We start from the raw sequence: 21,258 nt of genomic DNA, 5'->3' as shown, positions 1-21,258 counted from the left end.
ATGGAGCCTGCTTCTCCCTCCTCCTGTGTCTCTGCCTCTCTCTCTCTCTCTCTCTCTCTCTCTCTGTGTATAATTAATAAATAAACAAAAACAATAGAGAACAAACTGATGGTCACCAAAGGGGAGGGGAGTAGGGGGTTGGGTGGGATAGGTGATGGGGATTAAAGAAAGCACTTGTCACGATGAAAGTGTTGATCACTATATTGTATATCTGTAACTACTACAATACTGTACGTTAACTATATTAGAATTAACTTTTTAAAAACAAAATATAGCTCTCTTTTGAAGATAATAGGAAAAAACCCACAAAAGATAACAGTCTTAGGTTTGCTATGTTCACTTCACAGAATTTTAAAACTTTCCTTCCTATTTATGGGCAAAGCCTATTGTTGGTCCTTTATCTGAGGATGAAAAAGGAGTTTCAAAAGTAGAAAAAAGAGGTTTTGCTCTAGTAAGGTGGCTTCCTTCCTTCCCAAAAGCTTGGAATTGAAATCTCATGTCTTACCTTTCCGGGAAAGTATTACACCAATATGGATGGTCCCACACTTACAGTAGTTTGACTTAAATGATTTTTGGACTTTGATGCAAAAATACACACTCACTAGAAATCACACTTCGAATTTTGAATTGGGTCTTTTTGTAGGCTAGTGATTTGTGCTAGGATCCTCTTGTGATGGATGCTGGGCAGGAGCTGCAACTCCCAGTCAGCCTCATGATTGGGGGTCCAGAACTGATACACTTATAACAGTTCTGTATCCACACAACCACTTTGTTTCCATTTTCCATACAGTAGTCAACATTACATGAGATCTGCAACACTTGATCATAAAATAGGCTTTGTGTTAGATCATCTTGCCCAATTGTAGGCTAAAGTAAGTGTTCTGAGCACTTTAAAGTGGGCTGGGCTAAGCTGTGATGTTCCTTCAGTAGGTTAGGTTTATCAAATGCATTTTTGACTTACAGTATTTTCAACTTCTTATCAAGATGTAACCCCAGAGTCAAGGAAGATCTGTGTTATTACTAGATTGAGCCCTAATCAGAACATGGAAAGGGGTGTGAACAGAAGGGTCTCTTCATTCTTTGATTCATTCAGCAGGCTTTGAGCAGCTGTTCCATGCCAAGCCTCTCTTCAACAAAACATACTTAGTCTGCGGCCTTATGGAATTGTATGATAAACATATTATGTGTTTCTCACCAGGTTGGCCAAGTTTTTAAAAGATTTATAACCTGTGTTGTAGAGGGTGCGGGCTAGGAAGTCACTTTGATATTCTCCGGGAAATATATATATAAATTGATAGAATCATTCTGGGGCCAGGGCAGTTAAAAGGTATGGGACTTTTACCCTACAACTTTGGTTTCTAATAATTTGCCTTACAGCTGTTATAGCTGAGGTTCTCAGGTCTTTTTGACCTTGAGATCCCTTATATTCTTAGAGACTGAATAGTCCAAAAAGCTTTTGTTTATGTGGATTATATCAGGTAATACAGCTTTTTAAAGATTTATTTTACAGGGCAAGAGGGATTGCATGCGTAGGCAGGGGAGGGGGAAGAGAAAGAGAATTTTTTTTTTTTTTTAAGATTTTATTTATTCAAGAGAGACACAGAGAGGAGGGGGGCAGAGACGTAGGCAGAGAGAGAAGCAGGCTCCATGTAGGGACCCGATGCGGGACTTAATCCTGGGACAGACTCCAGGATCATGCCCTGACCTGAAGGCAGATGCTCAACCACTTAGCCCCCAGCCGTCCTGAGGAAGAGAATCTTAAGCAGACTCCCTGCTGAACATGAATCCCATGACCCTGAGATCATGACCTGAGCCAAAACCAGGAGTCTGACACCCAACCACCTAAGCTACCCTGGCACCCCTTTATCTAGTTATATTACCATATTAGAGATTGGAGCTGAGAAATATTTAAAATGTTTACTTGAAAAACACTAAACCCATATAATATAAGTAACACTTTAATGAAAAGGTATTATAAAACATTAGTGGAAAGAGTGACATTGCTTTGTATTTTTGCAGATCTGTTTCCTGATTTAATAGAAAATAGCTGGATTCTCATATCGGCTTCTATATTCAGTCTATTCCACTGTGTTGTTTGATTGAAATATGTGAAGAAAATGTGGCCTTACTTAAATACATAGCTAGAAAAAGAATTTTCATATGCTTTCAGATAATCATGGCTATTCTTTGACATGACATCAAAAATCTTCCAAGTGGTAGTTTCTTAAAGGTTTGGGGTGTGTGGGTGGCTTAGTCGTTTAAGCCTGCCTTTGGCTCAGGTCATGATCCGAAGATCCTGGGATTGAGCCCCACATCAGGCTCCCTGCTCATCGGAGTGACTGCTTCTCCCCTTCATATCCATTTTTTTAAATAAAGATTTTATTTATTTATTTATTTATTTATTTACTTACTTACTTACTTACTTATTTGACAGAGCACAAGCAGGGGGAGCACCAAAAACACCCTTTTATTGTTTGGTTTGTTTTATTTTTTTTTTTAAGATTTTATTTTTTTATTCATGAGAGAGACAGAGAGGCAGAGACATAGGCAGAGGGAGAAGCAGGCTCCCTGCAGGAAGCCGGATGCAGGATTTGATCCTGGGACTCCAGGATCACGCCCTGGGCCGAAGGCAGCGCTCAACCGCTGAGCCACCCAGGCTGCCCACTATCGTTCATTTTTTGAGAAAGTAGCTGCCAACACATGCTCCAGGATGGCTATAGTCCATTGTTCTTTCAGGTAAAAATAGTGATCCATTTGCCGCTCAGGCAGTGCTCGAGTGCTTTCCTTTGAGAATCCCTTTGTGCTTTGACACACTAGGGAGCTGTATGTATAGTTCCCATTTTACTACACAATATATTAAAAAGACATGAACTAAGGGACTGGGATTTGACAAGATACGTTACTTTTTCATCAAGGACTTTTTTTTTTTTTTTTTAAGATGTATTTGAGAGAGAGCGAGCAGCAGGGGTGGTGAAAGAGAGGGAGAGAGAAACTTAGACTCTGCTGATCACAGAGCCTGTCACAAGGCTCGATCTCCCAACCCTGAGATCATGATCTGAGCTGAAACCAAGAGTTGAACACTTAACTGACAGCAGCACCCATCATGGACAGTGTTTTGTGTTTTTTTTTTTTTTAAGATCTTATTTATTTATTCATTCATTCATTCATTCATTCATTCATTCATTCATGAGAGGCAGAGGGAGAAGTGGGCTCCCTACAGGGAGTCTGCTGCAGGCCTTGATCCCAAGACCCTGGGATCGCTCCCAGAGCCAAAGGCATATGCTCAACCGCTGAGCCACCCAGGCGTTTCCCCCATCATGGACATTCTTAAACCAGCTTGCCTTTTTTAATTTATTTGGGAGAGAAAACTAGAGAGAGCAGGGGGAGAGGGAGAGAGAGAAGCATACTTCTCATTGAACAAGGAGCCCAATAGGAGGCTTGATCCCAGGACCCTGGGATCATGATCTTAACCAACTGAGCCACCCAGGTGCCTCCAGCTTTCCTCTTTTAATGGCCAGAGAAGACCACAAAGATTTCTAAGGAGAGTTTGGTGCTACCAACATTTGTATTCACCATTACTTTTGCACTACCAGTGTAAATGTAAACATAGGAAAAAAGGTTTTTTATATGTTTCAATATTATTATGTTTTAGTATTATAATAAGAATAGTTTTGATCTCCTGAAGAGAGTCTTGGTACACCCCTTGGGGGTCCTTGGGCCAAAGATCTGCCATCCTACAGAAAAGTATACAAAGATACAAACTGAAGAAATGTTTTTCATAGCAAAGTATTAGAAACAATATCACTGTCTAGCTGACAGCCTTTCTCCGCTTGCTTCTGGAGAGAGAATTCAGCTCTTATATACCTGCCAAGGCATCCATCGATGTGAATTGTCTTGTTAACTTTGTATGTAGAAATCGGGAGTTATGTACTATTGTTGCGTGGGGGGCTGGGGGTGGGAGGGATTGAAAAAATAGGCGTTTAAATAATCTTCTTTGTCCAGTGGTTCAGATGAGGATCTCCGGTTGATTTCTGTTAAGGAATGGTTAAATTGAGGCATGTTACTCTGTAGCAAATCAAGAGAATGTGACAAGTCTTTGTGTGGTGATATGAAAGGACTCTTTACACTAAAGTGAAAAGTTGAGAATAATAGGATAATATTTATAGTATATTCCTGTTTTGTTTTTAAAAACATCCCAAAGCAGAACTATGGTGAATGATTACGTATGTGGAGACCTAGAAGGAAGGTTTTAAATCAAAACTACAATCAGTGGCTACCTCTGCCAACACACATGACCCGGGGGTAGGAGATGGTTAAAGATTTCTGCTTTTTATCCAATGTATCTCTGCATTTGAAACTTCTTTTTACAATGAAGCCATTAGAGTTATATGTAACTAAAATTGTGATAACTGCTTTAAAGGCATATGATAAGGAAAACCCCTTTGAGGGGACTCTTAGGAATCTGCATCTAGATGAGCTCTGATCCTGCAGGACTTCTCTGATTTGTAGGAACCTGAGACGGATCCGGAAATGTCAGCGTGGTCGAGAACAGCAGGAAAAGGAAGGGAAGGAAGGAAATAGCAAGAAGACCATGGAGAATGTGGATAGCCTGGATAAACTGGAGTGTAGATTCAAGTTGAATTCCTACAAGATGGTGTATGTAATCAAGTCAGAGGACTACATGTATCGGAGAACAGCGCTGCTCCGGGCTCATCAGGTAAGAACCAGTTACTAGAACTTCTCCACACTTCTTCCTCCCCAGCCAGTCCCAGGCCTAACTCACAGGTTTCTTTTCCTTTTTTTTTTTTTTTTTTAAGATTTTTTTTTTTTTTAACATTTTAATTTTTTTTTTTTAAGATTTTATTTATTTACTCTTGAGAGACAGAGACACAGGCAGAGGGAGAAGCAGGCTCCGTGCAGGGAGCTAACTCACAGGTTTCTGATGGTTTCTCTCCCTTTATGAGAACCACCTCTTGGATTTGAGAAGTGCTAAGTAAGCAGGTGTATTAGTCTAATAAAGATGTCAGAACAAAGGACCATAGACTGTGTGCCTTAAACAACGGAAATGTATTGTCATGTACATTATGGAGGCTAAAAGTCAGACATCAAACTGTTGCAGAGTTGGTTTGAACAGGGCTGTGAGGGAGCCTCTTCTCCGTGCCTCTCCTGGTACCCGGTGTTTTGCTGGCAGACTCTGGCTTGCCTTGGCTTGCAGGTCTCCGCCTTCCTCTTCCTCACGCAGTGTCCTTCCTGTGTGCCTGCACCCAGCTTTCCCTTCTAAAAGGGTGCCAGCCATCCTGGACTCCAGGTCCACCCCGCCATAGTCTGATCATACCCTACTAATTATGTCTGCAACAACTTTATTTCTTAGTTAGGTCATGATCTGAGTTACTGGGGTGAGGACGTCAGCACAGTGATTTACAGGGGACACAGTTGAACCCCCAGTAGCTGGTACCTCAGTGAAGCTACTCCCGACTTTTTTGCTTTCCAAGTGGTATTCTTGTATGAGTTCTGTTTGCATATGCTGTCTCAGATGTGCAAGCTTCCTGGTGGTTTCGTAGCAAATACTGTGCCAGGCCCTGGGCTATAGCCATGAAGTAGATAGTGTGGCACGCACCATCAGGGGAAGAAACCAGTTGAAGTGACCGTGGGTAGCTGGTGTGCAGGCCCTGTTTAGGGGTCCTTTGGATGTGATGCTTGAGGTCTGAACAGTGACAAGGATCCAGCCTGATCAAGAATTGAGGGTTGGTGCTTTCTAGGTAAAGGAAACTAGCAAAAGCAGTGCCAGAAGAGAGGAAAGAACTGGGCATGTTTGAGAAACTAGACGCATCAGCATGGCTCGAGCCGGAGGGCGGGTGGCATACTTGGAGTTGAAGGGCAGGCAGACATATCATTACTAGTCTTATAGACTGTGGTTTGGATTTTGTTTGCGATACATCAGGACGTTGTTGACAAGGATGGCTTGGACTGCTGTCCATCCCAGTGGGGATGATTTGGGGCATGAAATTGGAAGGGCAGAGACTGCTCAAAAGACTGACTGCTCTTGTCCAAGTGAGATGTGACGGTGACCTGGTGGGCTACCAGGGTGGCGGTGGGGAATTGTAAGAATTAGATCAAAGGTACAATTTGGAGATAACAGTTGCCCGTACTAATGTGGTACTAATGATCGGAGGTGAGTAGGTAAGAGAAGGAATGTCAAGAATGATGCCTGGTCTTTTTTTTTTTTTTTTTCTTTTCTTTTTTTGGTTTTATTTGTTTCTGCTTGAGTAAATGGGCAGTTTAGGGGTGTAATCTGCTGCTAGGAAGAAGGGTTGGGGGCACATCAAGCCCTGTATTTTGAACTGGTTAAGTTTGAAAGGACTACGAGAGCATTCAGGCGGGAGGTGTTAATGGACTTTTCTCAGGATGCTGTGGGTTGTAGGTCTGATGTGAATTATTTGGGGAGCGGGGTAACACCTAATTCATCTTTGTATCCCCTCCTCTGCCTCACACATGGGCACCAAAAAGTATTCACTGGATGGGTAGGTAGGGGCGTAAGCCTGCCCTGAAGATTTCCTGGGCAGCGTTGCGTAATACCGTGAAGGGAAACTGGGTTTCATGCCTTTCATCTTACGCTACCTGACGTAATGACCTAATAGCTGCAACTCATTGTGTCTCATTTGGGGTACATTAGAAGCAGCTGGGCTGCTAGTTTAAAAAATGGAGATTGATGAAAACGAGGAAATCTGTATTTTTATTAGGTTCCCTAGTTGATAGTAATGAATACTAAAAATGAGAAGTACTGAACTAGTTCTGCTCGACCCCATGTTGGCATTTCTTCAGGGGCTTTATGAGTTCTGACTCTTTACGTGCTCTACTGTCTAGTCTCTTTCAATTTTCTTCTTTAAACAGAGAACTCCTAACTAACCAGTAGTATCAAAGGCTTGACCCCACATCTTTTCCTTTGCTGCTTTAAGAGAAAATTAGGCTTTGTATTTGAAGGGGTTTCTATTATCTTACTTCATGCTTTTTTCCTCCTTGTTCTGTTTTGCAGTCCCATGAGCGTGTAAGCAAGCGGCTACATCAGAGGTTCCAGGCCTGGGTAGATAAATGGACCAAGGAGCATGTGCCCCGGGAAATGGCAGCAGAGACCAGCAAGTGGCTCATGGGTGAGGGGCTGGAGGGCCTGGTGCCCTGTACCACCACCTGTGACACAGAGACCCTGCACTTTGTGAGCATTAACAAGTACCGTGTCAAATATGGCACAGTGTTCAAAGCCCCATAACTGCAAAGCCAGAGCAGATAACTTGAGGGGGGTGTGTGTGAGGAGCACGTGCACTCACACACACTGAAGAAACAAGGAAGATGCCTTTCAAGCCTCACTGGGCCTCTCTGGGACATGGCCACCTGATGAGTGTGTGGCTGGTGTAACCTGGCACCAAGTGGGCTACATAGAAGGAACGTGGATACCTTACAAAAGCCAGAGCTGGAACTTTTCCCAAGGGGTTTGGAGTATTAGCCTTCCCTGGAGGGGAAGGAAATCCATGCAAGCACAGAGACATGCAGCTTGCTTGCACACACCAGCAGAGCTAAGACTGGAGTCTCCTGGGGCCTGCCCTTCGATGAAGGAGCCAGATGCTGTTCACACCTTGACTGGATGGGCGCCACTGACAGCCTGGGGAAGGGCCCACCGCTCAGATGGATTGTAACTCTGATGGCCACTGCTCCTCCCCTCCCCCCAAAGGAAAAAAAAACTGGATTGGATTTTTTTTTTTTTTTTCCTGGTCACTCGAGCACATCTAGATCACCCATTAGATTTTATCTGGGACCTGCAGTTTGGCTTTGGGATTGATCATCTTGTGGGTTTTTCCTGACGAATCCCTCGCTGCCCACCCTTTACTCTCTCCTCTGGTTCTCAACCTCAGCAACTTCAAATCCGTCGTCCTTTTTAGCTCCCGTGGAACTGTTTTGTACCTGCTTCTTTACTAGTCTACCCTAGTGCCATCCACCAGCTTTACTCTCTGACACACACACACACACACACACACACACACACACACACAAATTTTAACTTGGTTTTTCTTTTTTTTTGTAAATAATGTACATACTGTCGATTTTTTATTAAAAGAAATATGCTTTGATGTGCTAGCATAACTGCTCTAGCTTCTTGTGTACCATAGTTCTATGTGGCTTCAGATTTAGTACCTATGAACAGATGTACAAGACATTTATTACACTTTTTACCAAAGGGAGTTACTGTTGTAGTACTTTTGTGTAAAACTTGTCTTCCCCTTGCCCCAGCTTTTTTTCTTTCTTTCATTTTTTCCCCTTCTTTATTTTTTTCTTTTCTTTTCTTTTTTTCTTTCTTTTCTTTTTTTTTTTTTTTTTGTAAATAAATAAAGCTTGGTTCTTACTTAAGGAATGAACTCTCAACCCAAGTCCCTTGTCCTCACCAGACTGACAACTATTGTGGAGTGGGGATTTGGGCTTCAGTTCCTTAATCCTCAGCACAAATGAATTTGCTTTAAATAGTTAACAGTTCATTGCATTTGTCCCAAGTCAAAATATTCCAAATTTCTAAAATAGAGTACTTCATTCTTTTAGTACATGTTTTCCCCCTTATTCCAACTGTTTGGAAGTATTTTCTATTTGGGTAGTTGTCCAGCTATTTAGTTTGCATTTTTTGTGTATTGTTTTTCTTATCCTTAATTGGAAATGGGGGTGAACAACTTAAATACCAAACCAGTATTTGAAAGAAATGTGTACAGGTGTGTGGTATAAATGGGGTTGGGAGAGAGATTTGCTACTGCAATATATTTTTAATTACGTAGGTTTAGAGCGGCAGACCAGACATTTAAACAGTGATTTAGGATTTTTAAGTCTTCGGCCTGGAGTCTCTGAACAGAGACCAACCGAACCCCTCCCAGTACTGTGATAGATTTATTCTCCATCCACCATTACCCTCGTCTGTTGTAATCAACAGTGTTTTGTGTGGTTTTGTCTCCTTAATCAAAACCACCACCACCACCACCACCACCAAAGACTACAAATTTGGGGGCTTCTGAACTTCAAAAACACGTGGTATAGGCTTACCCAATCTTAGACTTTTTTTGTTGCAGGGGGAACAGGAGAGTCTGAATAGGGGTGGTCCGGGAGCCTTGGAGGACGAGGTTGTAGGGGGAGGCTGGGCCAGGGCCTGACTTGGAGGCACAGCAGTACATTACCGGGAAAGATGTTGCGGCTCTTCCAGCAGTAGCTCACCCCCCCACCCCCCCCCCCTTGGGATCCTGGGGGAAGGTGACGGGGTCGGGCGGGGCCGCCCCGGCTGCCGGCGCTCCTGGGGTCTCGTGCACAGCACCCGCCTGCAGGTCGGCGTCTGGCTTCGCGCCCAGGTCGGGAGAAGCCCGGCCCGCCAGGCCCGCCGAAAGGGGGGGCTCGCCCGGCGGGGGTGTCCCAGCCCGGGGCTCGGGGCGCAGCGGCCCATCAGCGGCCACCTGCGGGTGCCTCCGCCCGCTTTCCCTGCGAGCTGCGCTGCAATGCGAACTTGGTCCGTATTTCCATTCAAAGAGGGCTAAGGAGTGGATCTTTCTTGGTCACGGCCTCCGGCCCGCAGCGCCTGGGGTCCCAGCGGGGCGGCGCAGCCCGGCGAGGGGCCGCGGGGAGGGCGCGCCCGGGGGCCTCTGGCCTCGCCGCGCTGCCCCGCGGGCCGGTGCTCCCGGCAAAGCCGTCCGGGCGGGGTCCGGGCGCCGCCGGAACCTTGGGGCCCCGGCCGTGCGCTGCGCCGGCCTCCGCGGGGTCGGACCTTCCGGGGGGCGCGGGCGGCGACGGCGGCGATGGCGGCCCCGGCCCTGAAGCACTGGCGCGCCACGCTGGAGCGCGTGGAGAAGTTCGTGTCGCCGCGCTACTTCGCCGACTGTAACCTCCGCGGCAGGTGGGGCCGGCGGGGCCGGAGGGGAGGCCCGGGGGGCGGGGAGGGGCGGGGCGGGGGGGGGGGGGAGGGGCGGGGAGGCCCGGGGGCGGGGGGCGCGGTCCGGGCCGACCTGCAGCGCGCGCCGCGGCCCCTCCCTCCCTCCGACCGTCCGTCCGTCCGTCCCGCACAGGCTCCTCGGGGACACCTGCCCGCTGGCCGCGCTGTCCAGCTTCCTGACGCCCGACAGGCTGCCCTACCCGGAGGCCGTGCGCCAGCACTTCCGCCCCGCGCAGGTCGGCGACAGCTTCGGACCCACGTGCGTGACGGGGCGGGGGGGCGGGGTCCGCGGGCAGACACCCGGCCAGCGGCGCCCGGCGGGGGCGGGGACGGCTGGGGCGGGGACGGGGGCTAACTCCCCGCCGCCGCCTACCCCCTCCCCCTCCTCCTCCTTCTCCCCCCTCCCCTTTTTCCCTCCCCCTTCTCTGCCCCTCCCCCCTCCTCCTCCCCCCTCTTCCCCCTCCTCCTCCTCCCCCCTCCTCCTCCCCCTCCGCCTCATCCCCCTCCCATCCTCCCCCTTCCCCCCTTCCCCTCCTCCCCCTTCTCCTCCCCCTTCTCCTCCCCCTCTTCCCCCCTCCTCCTCCCCCTCCCCCGCATCCCCCTTCCCCCCTTCCCCTCCTCTTCCCCCTCCCCCCTCCTTATTCTCCCCCCACCTGGTGCACCTAGACACCCCTCCATCAGACACGCAGGACGGAGACCAGACCCCTGACACCTCTGCCTTCCCGTCACCCTGCTGCCCACCATGTCGCTCTGTTCTTGCCGGTCGGAGCTGCATACCTGGTGATGCTGCTGCAGATGCTTAGTCCCCACTGACCCTCAATCCGAGGGAGTCTGGCGGAAAGGCAGAGCTTCCACCCTTAGGTCCACCGCGATGGCTGTCTTGCAGATGGTGGACCTGTTGGTTTCGGGTGGAGCTGACCATCCCGGAGGCATGGGTGGGTCAGGAAGTTCACCTTCTCTGGGAAAGTGATGGAGAAGGCCTGGTGTGGCGAGACGGACAGCCTGTCCAAGTGAGTAGCCGTAGCCCAGGGACAGGTGTGGCTGCATGCCAGCCCAGACCTGTGAAGAAGCCACAGCGCAGTGGCTCTGCCTGCAGGCTATCAGGATTTCGAGACTGGGGAGGTTGCCGCTTGGGCCCTCATGAGGTCCCTCTCATATTGGGAAGCTGAACGGATGGCTAGGGGCCCTAACATAATCAGTGCTAAACCAGTGCTGTCACTGACTGGCCACTTGCCCATTCTGGCCTGAAAATACTTGCTAATCGGGTACGATGATAAGAGGTACAGCAGATCCATCTATTAATCCTCTCTTTGGTGCCAGGTGCCAGACTACTGGCTTTGCAGACCATATCACTTTTTATTTTTAGTTGATTTTTGTTTTGTTTTTTTTAGAGGCCGGGGGGGGGGGGGGCTGAGGGAGAGGAAGAGAATCCCAGCCCAGCGCTGAGCCCCATGGGGGCTCCATCTCACAGCCCTAAGCTCATGAGTCCGACACTGAACCCACTGAGCCACTCAGGCACCCCTATTCTTAGTTTTTAATAAACCAGTTTTTAATATATGTCGCATAGACTTACGGAGGGAAACTTTCAAACAGTTCCGGATGATATGAGGTAAAAGCTTAAGTCCTCTTCCCCTGAAGTAATTAATCTCTCCATCACAGCTTCCCTAGTTCCCCAGACAGAACAACTATTAAGTGTCTCCTTTATGCATCCAGCCACACCAGGTTTAATCTCTATAATCATATGTGGTGGGTCTTTATCCCCATTCACAGATAAGGAAACTGACATACATAGAGGTCAGTTCACTTGCTCAGCTTCCATTCCAATTAGACTAACTTCCCATCTCAGGTGAGGACTGTTGTTCTTTTTGTATAGAAAGATAGCAAACCCTTCCCTCCCTCTCTGTCTCCTTCCACTGGCTCAGCTGAAGTCTCCTGAGTGCCAGGCCTATGAGTCTTTGGGCCAGGCCCTATGCTAAGCACTGGGGTGCGGCAAGGAATGAGGCAACCCTGCATCTGACTTCATATAGTTCCCCTCAGATACTCATTCAGCGGTACAGAGGCCCAAAAGCCATACCCAGACCTCCTGCTACCTCCCCGAGACCCTTCCCATGAGAACAGTGGCTTTTCTGCTGGCAAATAGGTGCCATTTGGTGATCATGGCACTCTGGCTGCCATGGGCGTTGGGCACTGGCCACCAGGGGTCCAGGATTTGTCAATCTTGGCCTTTCTTAGGAGAGAGGAGCCATGGCTGGGGCCTAAGCAGAGAGGCCTGATTTTGCTCGGCTTCTGTTTCACCCGAACTGTCCAAAAGCCTCAGGGCCTCTCTTTCACTCCACTCCTCACCAGGGTTTGACCAAAGAGGGGGAGAAGACCAGCTATATCCTGACTGACAAGCTAGAGGAAGGAGACCCCCGGAGGTGAGTGAGTCCCTGTGCCCTGCTCGACCTCCTGTGGGGGAGGGAGGGCCCCAGTGGGTGAGCAGGAGCTGAGGCCCTCAGTGACCCAGCAATGGCCACCTCCAACACGGGCTTCCTCTGATCTCACAATCTGTTTTTAAAGAATTGAGTTTTTTCCCCTTACTAGAAAGATACTGTCTGCCTTCTTGTGGCCAATACAGGAAAGCACAAAGAAGTTAATGACTCCCATTATCCCACCACCGAGAACCTAGAGATGACCATTATTAATAATGGTCAGAAACCATTTCGCCTCAGAAACCCATTTAGGAATAGTTCTTCCTTAAGGTTGTATTTTTTTGACACTTTGTATCTAGGTTTTTTCTTGTCCCATATCATAACATGGACATTTTATGCCACCATTCAAAACTCAGACAGAGGGGCACCTGGTGGGGGCTCAGTGGTTGGGTGTCTCCTTCAGCTCAGGTTGTGACCCCGGGGTCCCGGGATTGAGTTCGGTGTCAGGCTCCCTGCATGGAGCCTGCTTCTCCCTCTGCCTGTGTCTCTGCCTCTCTCTCTCTCTCTCTCTCTCTCTCTCTCTCTCCCCGTGTCATGAATAAATAAATAAAATCTTTAAAAACAAAACAAAATAAAAAACAAAGCTCAGACATCATATTATTGTTTTTTCTAATATTTGTTGAGTTCTGTATCTGATGCTTCCAGATACCGGCCCTGTGATGGCGAGTAGTGTAGTCCTTGACACAGGGGGGACTCACAGATACTTACATAATTGCAAAACCAGGGGGCCTCTGAAAGCAATACCCGGAGCTCGATATGGGAAAGCTGTCCCAGACTTGGGAGAGGGGTGGGAGGAGGGTAGGGCAGGCCTCTCCAAGAAAGTCCCCGTTGCTCTCTGAAGGCTGGGTGGAACACGGCACAGGCTACTGCACTGCTCCAAAGAATGGCCCACCCTCTTGGCCACTGGGTCTTTGCCCTCAAAGACTGGACCTGGGGATCCAAACACGTTTTTAATAAGTGAAGAGGGTTCTGTAAAAACAGTTGTGGAAATGGAAATAAAAGGCTGAGCAGCAGCTTAGTTTACACGGTTCCCAGCTTGGTTATGAGGCAGAAGGCTCATCAGCAGGACAGGACCCTCTCGCCCAGTCAGCCTGACATGTGGGATCTTCTGGGTGGTGGATCCTGGGGGGTCGGCGGATGCCTCTGTGGTTCTCCCGCCCCGAGCCCTCAGGGTCTTGTCCGGGCCCTCAGCCTGAGGCTGCCTCCCCACCTTTGTAGCCTGACCCTCTATGTGGAAGTAGCCTGTAATGGGCTCCTGGGGGCCGGGAAGGAATCCATGATCGCAGCCCCTGACCCAGAGAAGATGTTCCAGGTGAGCCGGGCTGAGCTGGCCGTGTTCTACCGGGATGTCCACAGTCTCCTGGTGGATCTGGAGCTGCTGCTGGGCATAGCCAAGGTACTGGACATCCCTGCCCCACCAGCTCACTCTAGAGCCCTTCCTGGCCCCTGGGGGCAGGCCATTCCTTGGATCGGGCAGTTGGGAGTCTGGGAATCCAGAACAGGGAGGCGGCTCCTGCCTGCCTGAGTACTGAAGGGCTTCCTATGCAAAGGGGAGGAGGGAGACTTAGCAGGGGAACCCAGGAGGAGCAACAGGTGGGAGGTTGGGAGGAGCTCTGCTGAGACCTGTTGACAGACCAGCTGAGGCCTGATTCTGGAGACCCCTGCTGGCCCCAGACGGGGACTAAGGGGCAGAACCCCGCTGCAGGGCCTTGGGGAGGACAACCAGCGCAGCTTCCAGGCCCTGTACACAGCCAACCAGATGGTGAACGTGTGTGACCCTGCCCAGCCCGAGACCTTCCCCGTGGCCCAGGCCCTGGCATCCCGGTTCTTCGGCCAACGCGGAGGAGAAAGTCAGCACACCATCCATGCCGTGGGGCACTGCCACATTGATACAGGTAGGGCTGCAGCTGGCCGGGCTGGTGGGGCGAGGCGGGAGTGCCCCTGAAGCCCTGGCCCTGCCCTGGAAGCACTATCTCATCCCCAGCAAGCCCTTGCCCCACCTTGGACCTCAGTTCCCCCATTTGTAAAATGGGGCAAGGGAACTGAACTGCGGGCTTTGCTAGGTGTGGCTGCATTTATTTCTTTCAACAAAATCTGATGCCCCGTGTGGCCCTTGCTGGGTACTGGGAGGTAAGATTATAGAGACCAATGACTGTAAAATAAGCGCTTAGCCTGATGGGTCAGGAGGACTCCAGACAGGCTTCGTGGAGGAGGTGACCTCTGAACCGAGTGAGAACAAGGGAGAGTTTGACAAGTATCTCCGCGTCCTCAGAGAGGAGTGATGTAGAAGTAATGGAGATGGGGCTACAGCACAGGGGCTAGTTTCCAGGGCAGGGGTACCAGGAGTTCAGCTTTGAACTTGAGGAGTTTGCAGCATCTGTGAGGTTTGTGGGAAATCTGCATTTTTTAAAATATTTTTAATTTTATTTTATAATTTGAAAGAGAAGGAAACATGACCAGGGGTAGGGGCAGAGACAGAGGGAGAATAGACTCCTCGCTGAGCAGGAAGCCCTGAGGCAGGGCCCCATCCCATGACCTGGGACCATGACCTAGACACTTAACCCACTGAGCCACCCAGGCGCCTTGGAAACCTGCATTTTTACCAAGCTCTCGAGGTGCGAGTTCTGACACAAGCCAGCCCCTCCGAACCATAGAACAAGGGTTTTCTGTGCTGTGCCGAGGTCCACAGTGGACTGTGGCAGTTCCGCGCCGGTAAGGGAGGAGCCGGGGCCTAGCGGTCAGGATGGCTGGCCCGGGAACACCCATGTGGGGACGGTGTGCGCCGTCTTCTGGGATATCCATCAGTGTGCTAACCCCTGCCACCTTTTGTAGGATCCTTTCGGCAGTGGGTGTCTCAGCCTCAGGGTGAGGCTATTCCAGAGCCTGGGCCTCCATGTTCTGACCTTTAAACTGACCACCTCCTTTGCCCACCCCCTACTCCCACCTTGCAGGAGTGTCTTGAAGTGAAAGCTCAGGAGGGATGCCAAAGGGCCTTGCTGGGAAAGGGGCCCGGGTTGGGAGAGGATAGCCTTCTGGAGGTCTAGGCCGGGCCCGGCGGGGTGCTGGGGGGCAGGGGTGAGGCTGGAGATCTGTTGGGAGCTGGGAACCCTGCTGCCTTCCTTCCACCTCCTCCCCCCTCTCCCGCCAGCCTGGCTTTGGCCCTTCAAGGAGACTGTGCGAAAATGTGCCCGGAGCTGGACGACAGCTGTGCAGCTCATGGAGCAGAACCCGGACTTCGTCTTTGCCTGCTCCCAGGTCAGAGCGCAGCCGTGCGGGGCACCTGGCCCCCGAGGGGTCTGAGGCTGAGGTCCTGAGGGCTTGTCTCACACCTGAGGAGGAGGACTCTTCCCCACCTCAGCTGCCCAGTGCTCCAGATGCTCAGGCTTGGGTGGGGTCTTTGTCACCCCTGACCCAGCATGGGCCCCACCTGCCCCGCAGGCACAGCAGCTCGAGTGGGTGAAGAGCCACTACCCTGGCCTGCATGCCCGGCTCCAGGAGTTTGCCTGCCGAGGGCAGTTCGTGCCTGTAGGGGGCACCTGGGTGGAGATGGTAAGTGCAGTGTGTACCCCTCGGCTGGGGCCGCCCGTCCTTGGCTTTGCCAGCAGGTGGCTTTCCGCAGGCCCTTCATACCCTCCCTGAGGCAGCACTGTTAGTTCCTGGAATCCCAGGGCCCGGGACCCAGGGAGGCGGAGGGTCTCAAGCACGGTGGCAGGGAAGCCAGCCTGGGAACCCCCTCCAGCAGGTGGACTGCTGGGCCCGCAGCAGAGAGCCGGACGTCCCTGGGCACGGGCCGTAAACCTGTGAGAGCCCCGGGTGTGCTGAGCAGGCTGGGCCTGGCCCCGGCTCCTGGCCATTCCCCACCTACGTGACGTGCGCTGCCTGCGTCTTTACTCACTGCCAGGACGGGAACCTTCCCAGCGGAGAGGCCATGGTGAGACAGTTCCTACAGGGCCAGAACTTCTTCCTGCAGGAGTTTGGGAAAATGTGCTCGGAGGTAGGCCAGGAGCTGCCGCTGCTGCCGGCGGGTGGGACTGAAGCATGGCATGAGCCGTGAGAGGCCTGACGCCTGGGGCTGCTTCACCAAGAGCCCCAGGCCCGGGCTCCGTGTCCCAGAGGCCTCCTCCCCACAGTTCTGGCTCCCAGACACATTTGGCTACTCGGCACAGCTCCCCCAGATCATGCGCGGCTGCGGCATCACGCGCTTCCTGTCCCAAAAACTGAGCTGGAGCTTGGTGAACTCCTTTCCGGTGAGCAGACTGCGGGGGGCCTGGGTCCCCACCCGGCCTGGTCATGTCTCCCCTGGCTTACAAAGGGTCCTGGGCTGGCCACCCAACCCCCACCGGAGGGGCTGTGCCTTCCCCACGAGCATGCGACAGGCAGGGCAGGCAGGTCCGGAGTGCCCAGCCCGGCCTCGGCCCTGACTCTGGCCCTCACCTGTCCCTCTGCCCGCAGCACCATACTTTTTTCTGGGAGGGGCTGGATGGCTCCCGCGTGCTGGCCCACTTCCCACCTGGTGACTCCTATGGGATGCAGGGCAATGTGGAGGAGGTGAGGGGGCACCCGGGGGGGTGCCTGGGAGGGGGGCAGCAGGCTGGAGAGGGCTGGGTGTCCTGTGTTGACTGACTCGTGTTGCCCTGTGCCCGCCTCCAGGTGCTGAAGACCATGGTCAAAAACCGGGACAAGGGGCGGACCAACCACAGTGCCTTCCTCTTCGGCTTCGGGGACGGGGGCGGTGGCCCCACACAGACCATGGTGGACCGGCTGAAGCGGCTGCACAATACAGACGGGCTTCCCAGGTCCGGCCTGGCCCCCCAGCAGCCTCAGTGCTCATCTTGCCCTTGCTCACAGCCCCGCTTTCCACTCAGACGTTGGACCCCTCCTCCCCGGACCTTGTCCAGCTCCCACCCTGCGCGCAGGGCCGGGGAAGAGCTGCAGTGGGAGGGGGCTTAACTACCACCTCCGGAAGTCTCCTGGTGTGTCTGGAACTGGCTCCGTGTGGACAGGGGGCGGGGGGGGGCAGGGGGGCCTCCTGTCTGTCGGGGCCGGATCTCTTGTCCCCTCTGACATGGGGGGAGGGTGAGCCACGTGGCACCGCAAGGCCTGGCAACCCAGGCTGTGGGCTCCCTCAGGGTGCAGCTGTCTTCTCCGGGACGACTCTTCACCGGCCCTGGAGGGCGACTCAGGCCAGCTGTGCACGTGGGTCGGGGAGCTCTTCCTGGAGCTGCACCAAGGCACCTACACCACCCATGCGCAGGTCGGGAGCTGCTCCCCGAGCCCAGTCCCAGCAGCGGCAGGCCCCCGGGGAGGAGTAGCGGGGCCAGGTGGGCCAGGGGCCCAGGAGGCGGGCGGAATGTCCCTGAGGAAAGCGGCCACGGGACGAGGGGAGAAGCGTGGGGCCAGGCCAGCCAGGAGAGGCTTTATGCTGGTGGCCCAGGGAACTGCAGGGCTCTGAGCACCTGAGGGCTTTGGAAGGCGCCCTGGGACAGATGCCCCCACTCTGCTCAGATCAAGAAGGGGAACCGGGAGTGTGAGCGGATCCTGCACGACGTGGAGCTGCTCAGCAGCCTGGCCTTGGCCCGCGGTGCCCAGTTCCTGTACCCGGCTGCCCAGCTGCAGGACCTGTGGAGGTCAGCCCGGCTTCGGCCTGCCGCCACCCTGACCTCCCCCGACACCTCTGTGGCTGCCCTCCTGGCTTCCCCTCATTCCCATCCCTGCGCTTGGCATCTGCAGGCTCCTGCTCCTCAACCAGTTCCATGACGTGGTGACCGGAAGCTGCATCCAGCTGGTAGCAGAGGAAGCCATGTGCCACTACGAGGGTGAGGCCAATGACATTCCCGCTGCTGTCCCTGTCCCCGATGCCCAGGGCGGAGCCCAGAGTGTCCTGTGGGATCCTCAAGGGTCATCCCAAACCTACCACCTGCCCCTGACCAGCCAGCCTGTCCTCAGATATCCGTTCCCGTGGCAACACGCTGCTCAGTGCCGCAGCTGCAGCCCTGTGCATGGGGGAGCCAGGGCCCGAAGGCCTCCTCATCGTCAACACGCTGCCTTGGGAGCGCACCGAAGTGTTGGCCCTGCCCCGCTCTGGTGGGGCTCACAGCCTAGGTGGGAGCCAGGGGAAGGCTGTGGCTGCTGCAGGAGGGTGGGGGTACCACCCCGGCGTCCCCCCACGAGAGGGGAGGGGGCAGGAGGAGCCACGTGCCCCACCCAGCCCTCAAGCTGGGCCCCCAGAGGTCAGGAAGGGCTGCACTGATGCCCAGGCATCATGCCCAGCCCTGGTGACAGTGCCCAGCATGGGCTATGCTCCTGCTCCTGCCCCCACCTCACTGCAGCCCGTGCAGCCCCAGCAGCCTGTATTCGTGGTGCAAGAGGTGAGTACGGCCGCCCGGGGCCATCCCTAACACGTGAGGGTTCTGAGCTCCCCAGGCGGAGCGAGCCGTGAGGGTGGGTGGGCCACGGGTGCTCTCAGCTGTGGGAAGACCCTGCAGACTGAGCTGCAGGACCTCTCCCACCAAGACCGACGGTTCTGTGACTCTGGACAACGGCATCATCCGAGTGAGGCTGGACCCAACTGGTTGCCTGACGTCTCTGGTGCTGGTGGCCTCCGGCAGGTGCTGACTCCTCACTGCCCTCTTCTGCCTGGCAGGTGGCTCCCAGACCCCGTTCCCTCTGTCCCCAGGCCACAGCACTGCCAGAGCAGCCCTCGGCGGCTCTGGACCCACACCGGGCAGGGCAGGCTGGGCCAAGGCCCCTGGTTCCCGGGGCCTACTTTCCTGGCCCCTGCCCCACCTCAGGCAGCAGGAGAGACCACGGTCATAAGGTTCTGAAGCACCAGTCTCTGCGTCCTTCCAGGGAGGCCATTGCTGAGGGCGCCGTGGGAAACCAGTTTGTGCTGTTTGATGATGTCCCTCTATACTGGGACGCGTGGGATGTCATGGACTATCATCTGGAGACACGGTAAGGTGTGGGCAGGACCAGGGTGGAGTGGTCCCTGCCCCTGCCTGCCCTGGCTCAGCCCCACCACCCCACACCCTCAGGAAGCCTGTGCTGGGCCAGGCGGGGACCTTGGCGGTGGGCGCCGAGGGCGGCATGCGGGGCAGTGCCTGGTTCCTGCTGCAGATCAGCCCCAACAGCCGGCTCAGCCAGGAGGTCGTGCTGGACGTCGGCTGCCCCTATGTCCGCTTCCACACCGAGGTAGCAGAGGGTCGGGTGGCGCCCCCCCCCCCCCCCCCGGGGTGCGGCTGGTGAGGAAGGATCGCCCGGCCTGCGTGTCTGTCCTTCTGCCCCAGGTGCACTGGCACGAGGCCCACAAGTTCCTGAAGGTGGAGTTCCCTGCGCGGGTGCGGAGCCCCCAGGCCACCTATGAAGTCCAGTTCGGGCACCTGCAGCGGCCGACCCACCACAACACCTCTTGGGACTGGGCTCGATTTGAGGTCTGACTCGGGGTGCGGGATCCTGCCTGGTGGAGAGGAGACTAGCGCAGCGTGGTCAGGAGGGCGGGAATCCATGTTTGCTGGGCCTGTGTTAGGTGCTGTGTTCAGTCTGACACCCGTGCCCATGGGTGGGGCGACCCCTTTGACGGAGGAGGACCTGAGGCCTAGACAGGTGGGACGGAGTACCCAGGCTCCTGCGGTGGGAACCGAGCCCCTGTGGGGTCCCAGAGCTGGCCCTCACTGTAGCGACAGGCGCCCTGGGCACGGGGAGGCCGCGGGGCCACCGAGCGGGCGGGGTCTGCCTCCAGGTGTGGGCGCACCGCTGGATGGACCTGTCGGAGCACGGCTTCGGGCTGGCGCTGCTCAACGACTGCAAGTACGGGGCCTCGGTCAGAGGCAGCGTCCTCAGCCTCTCGCTGTGAGTGGGGCCCGCGGGCGCGGCGGGGCGGGGGCGGCGGGGCGCAGGTCTTGGGGGCTTGCGGCCCATGCGCGCCCCCCGCACCGCAGCTTGCGGGCACCTAAAGCCCCCGACGCCTCCGCGGACATGGGCCGCCACGAGTTCACCTACGCGCTGATGCCGCACAAGGGTGAGCGAGGGGCCGGGAGCCCGCCCGCGCGCCCCCGCCCTCCTCTCCGCAGCGCACCCACGCCCCCCACCCCCCACCGCGCTTCCAGGCTCCCTCCAGGACGCGGGCGTCATCCGCGCGGCCTACAGCCTCAACTTCCCGCTCCTGGCGCTGCCCGCCCCGGGCCCCGCCCCCGCCGCCGCCTGGAGCGCCTTCTCCCTGTCGTCGCCCGCCGTGGTGCTGGAGACGGTCAAACAGGCAAGGGGCGGGGTGGGGCGGGGCCAGCGGCGGGGCGGGCGGGGCAGCGGCGGGTCCGTCCACCGCCCCGCCCACCGGCGCCCCACCCCCTTCCCCGCAGGCGGAGAGCAGCCCGCAGGGCCGCACGCTGGTGCTCCGGCTGTACGAGGCCCACGGCAGCCACGTGGACTGCTGGCTGCGCACGTCGCTGCCGGTTCAGGAGGCGGTCCTGTGCGTGGGGGCCCGCGGGGGGTGGGAGCCCCGCCCTGCCCTGCCCTTGCGAGGCCCTCATGCCGCCGCCTCGCCTGTTCTGCAGCTGCGACCTCCTGGAGCGGCGCGACCCTGCCGGCCACCTGCCCTTTCGGGACGCCCGTCTGAAGCTCACCTTTTTCTCCCTTCCAAGTGCAGTCCCTGCTGCTGGTGCTGGGGCCCGCCCGCACCGAGACCCTGCCCCTGGGGTTGTGAGCGTGGAGGGCTTTGGGGGTTCCTGGCTCCTGCCTCCCCTCCTGAACAATAAACCCGTGACTCAGGAGCCCCGCCATAGTAGTGCCTGCGCACTCCCCCAGGGCCTGTCCTCGGGGGGCAGGGGGGCAGGCACGATCGGAGCT

The 21,258-nt window shown here is 54.6% G+C and overlaps 2 protein-coding genes across 4 annotated transcripts in view; both read left to right on the top strand.

Annotated features, from left to right (window-relative positions):
* SIN3A (SIN3 transcription regulator family member A) overlaps positions 1 to 8,401 on the top strand; it is a 74,917-nt gene extending 66,516 nt beyond the window's left edge. For all 3 annotated transcript variants that reach the window (XM_038581035.1, XM_038581034.1, XM_038581033.1), the window contains 2 exons: positions 4,510 to 4,717; positions 7,034 to 8,401. In XM_038581035.1, the coding sequence (XP_038436963.1) occupies positions 4,510 to 4,717; positions 7,034 to 7,264 (439 nt within the window). In that variant the 3' untranslated portion in view covers positions 7,265 to 8,401. The remainder of the gene's footprint in view (positions 1 to 4,509; positions 4,718 to 7,033) is intronic.
* Positions 8,402 to 9,773: 1,372 nt separating this feature from the next.
* On the top strand, positions 9,774 to 21,182 carry MAN2C1 (mannosidase alpha class 2C member 1). The gene is given in 28 exon segments (XM_038581028.1): positions 9,774 to 9,910; positions 10,080 to 10,205; positions 10,833 to 10,956; positions 12,293 to 12,363; positions 13,636 to 13,813; positions 14,123 to 14,312; positions 15,566 to 15,672; positions 15,856 to 15,966; positions 16,319 to 16,411; positions 16,548 to 16,664; positions 16,870 to 16,965; positions 17,068 to 17,213; positions 17,547 to 17,580; positions 17,582 to 17,671; positions 17,923 to 18,044; positions 18,148 to 18,233; positions 18,364 to 18,519; positions 18,688 to 18,785; positions 18,931 to 19,025; positions 19,267 to 19,371; positions 19,452 to 19,608; positions 19,704 to 19,847; positions 20,156 to 20,265; positions 20,355 to 20,434; positions 20,523 to 20,671; positions 20,772 to 20,881; positions 20,967 to 21,036; positions 21,038 to 21,182. Coding segments are annotated over 28 exon segments (3,141 nt in total). The 5' UTR covers positions 9,774 to 9,812; the 3' UTR covers positions 21,116 to 21,182.
* The last annotated feature ends 76 nt before the right edge of the window (positions 21,183 to 21,258 follow it).

This window comes from Canis lupus, chromosome 30, assembly GCF_011100685.1.
Source record: "Canis lupus familiaris isolate Mischka breed German Shepherd chromosome 30, alternate assembly UU_Cfam_GSD_1.0, whole genome shotgun sequence".
NCBI classification, from domain to species: Eukaryota; Metazoa; Chordata; class Mammalia; order Carnivora; family Canidae; genus Canis; species Canis lupus.
This window is presented reverse-complemented; position numbering and strand designations above follow the sequence as displayed.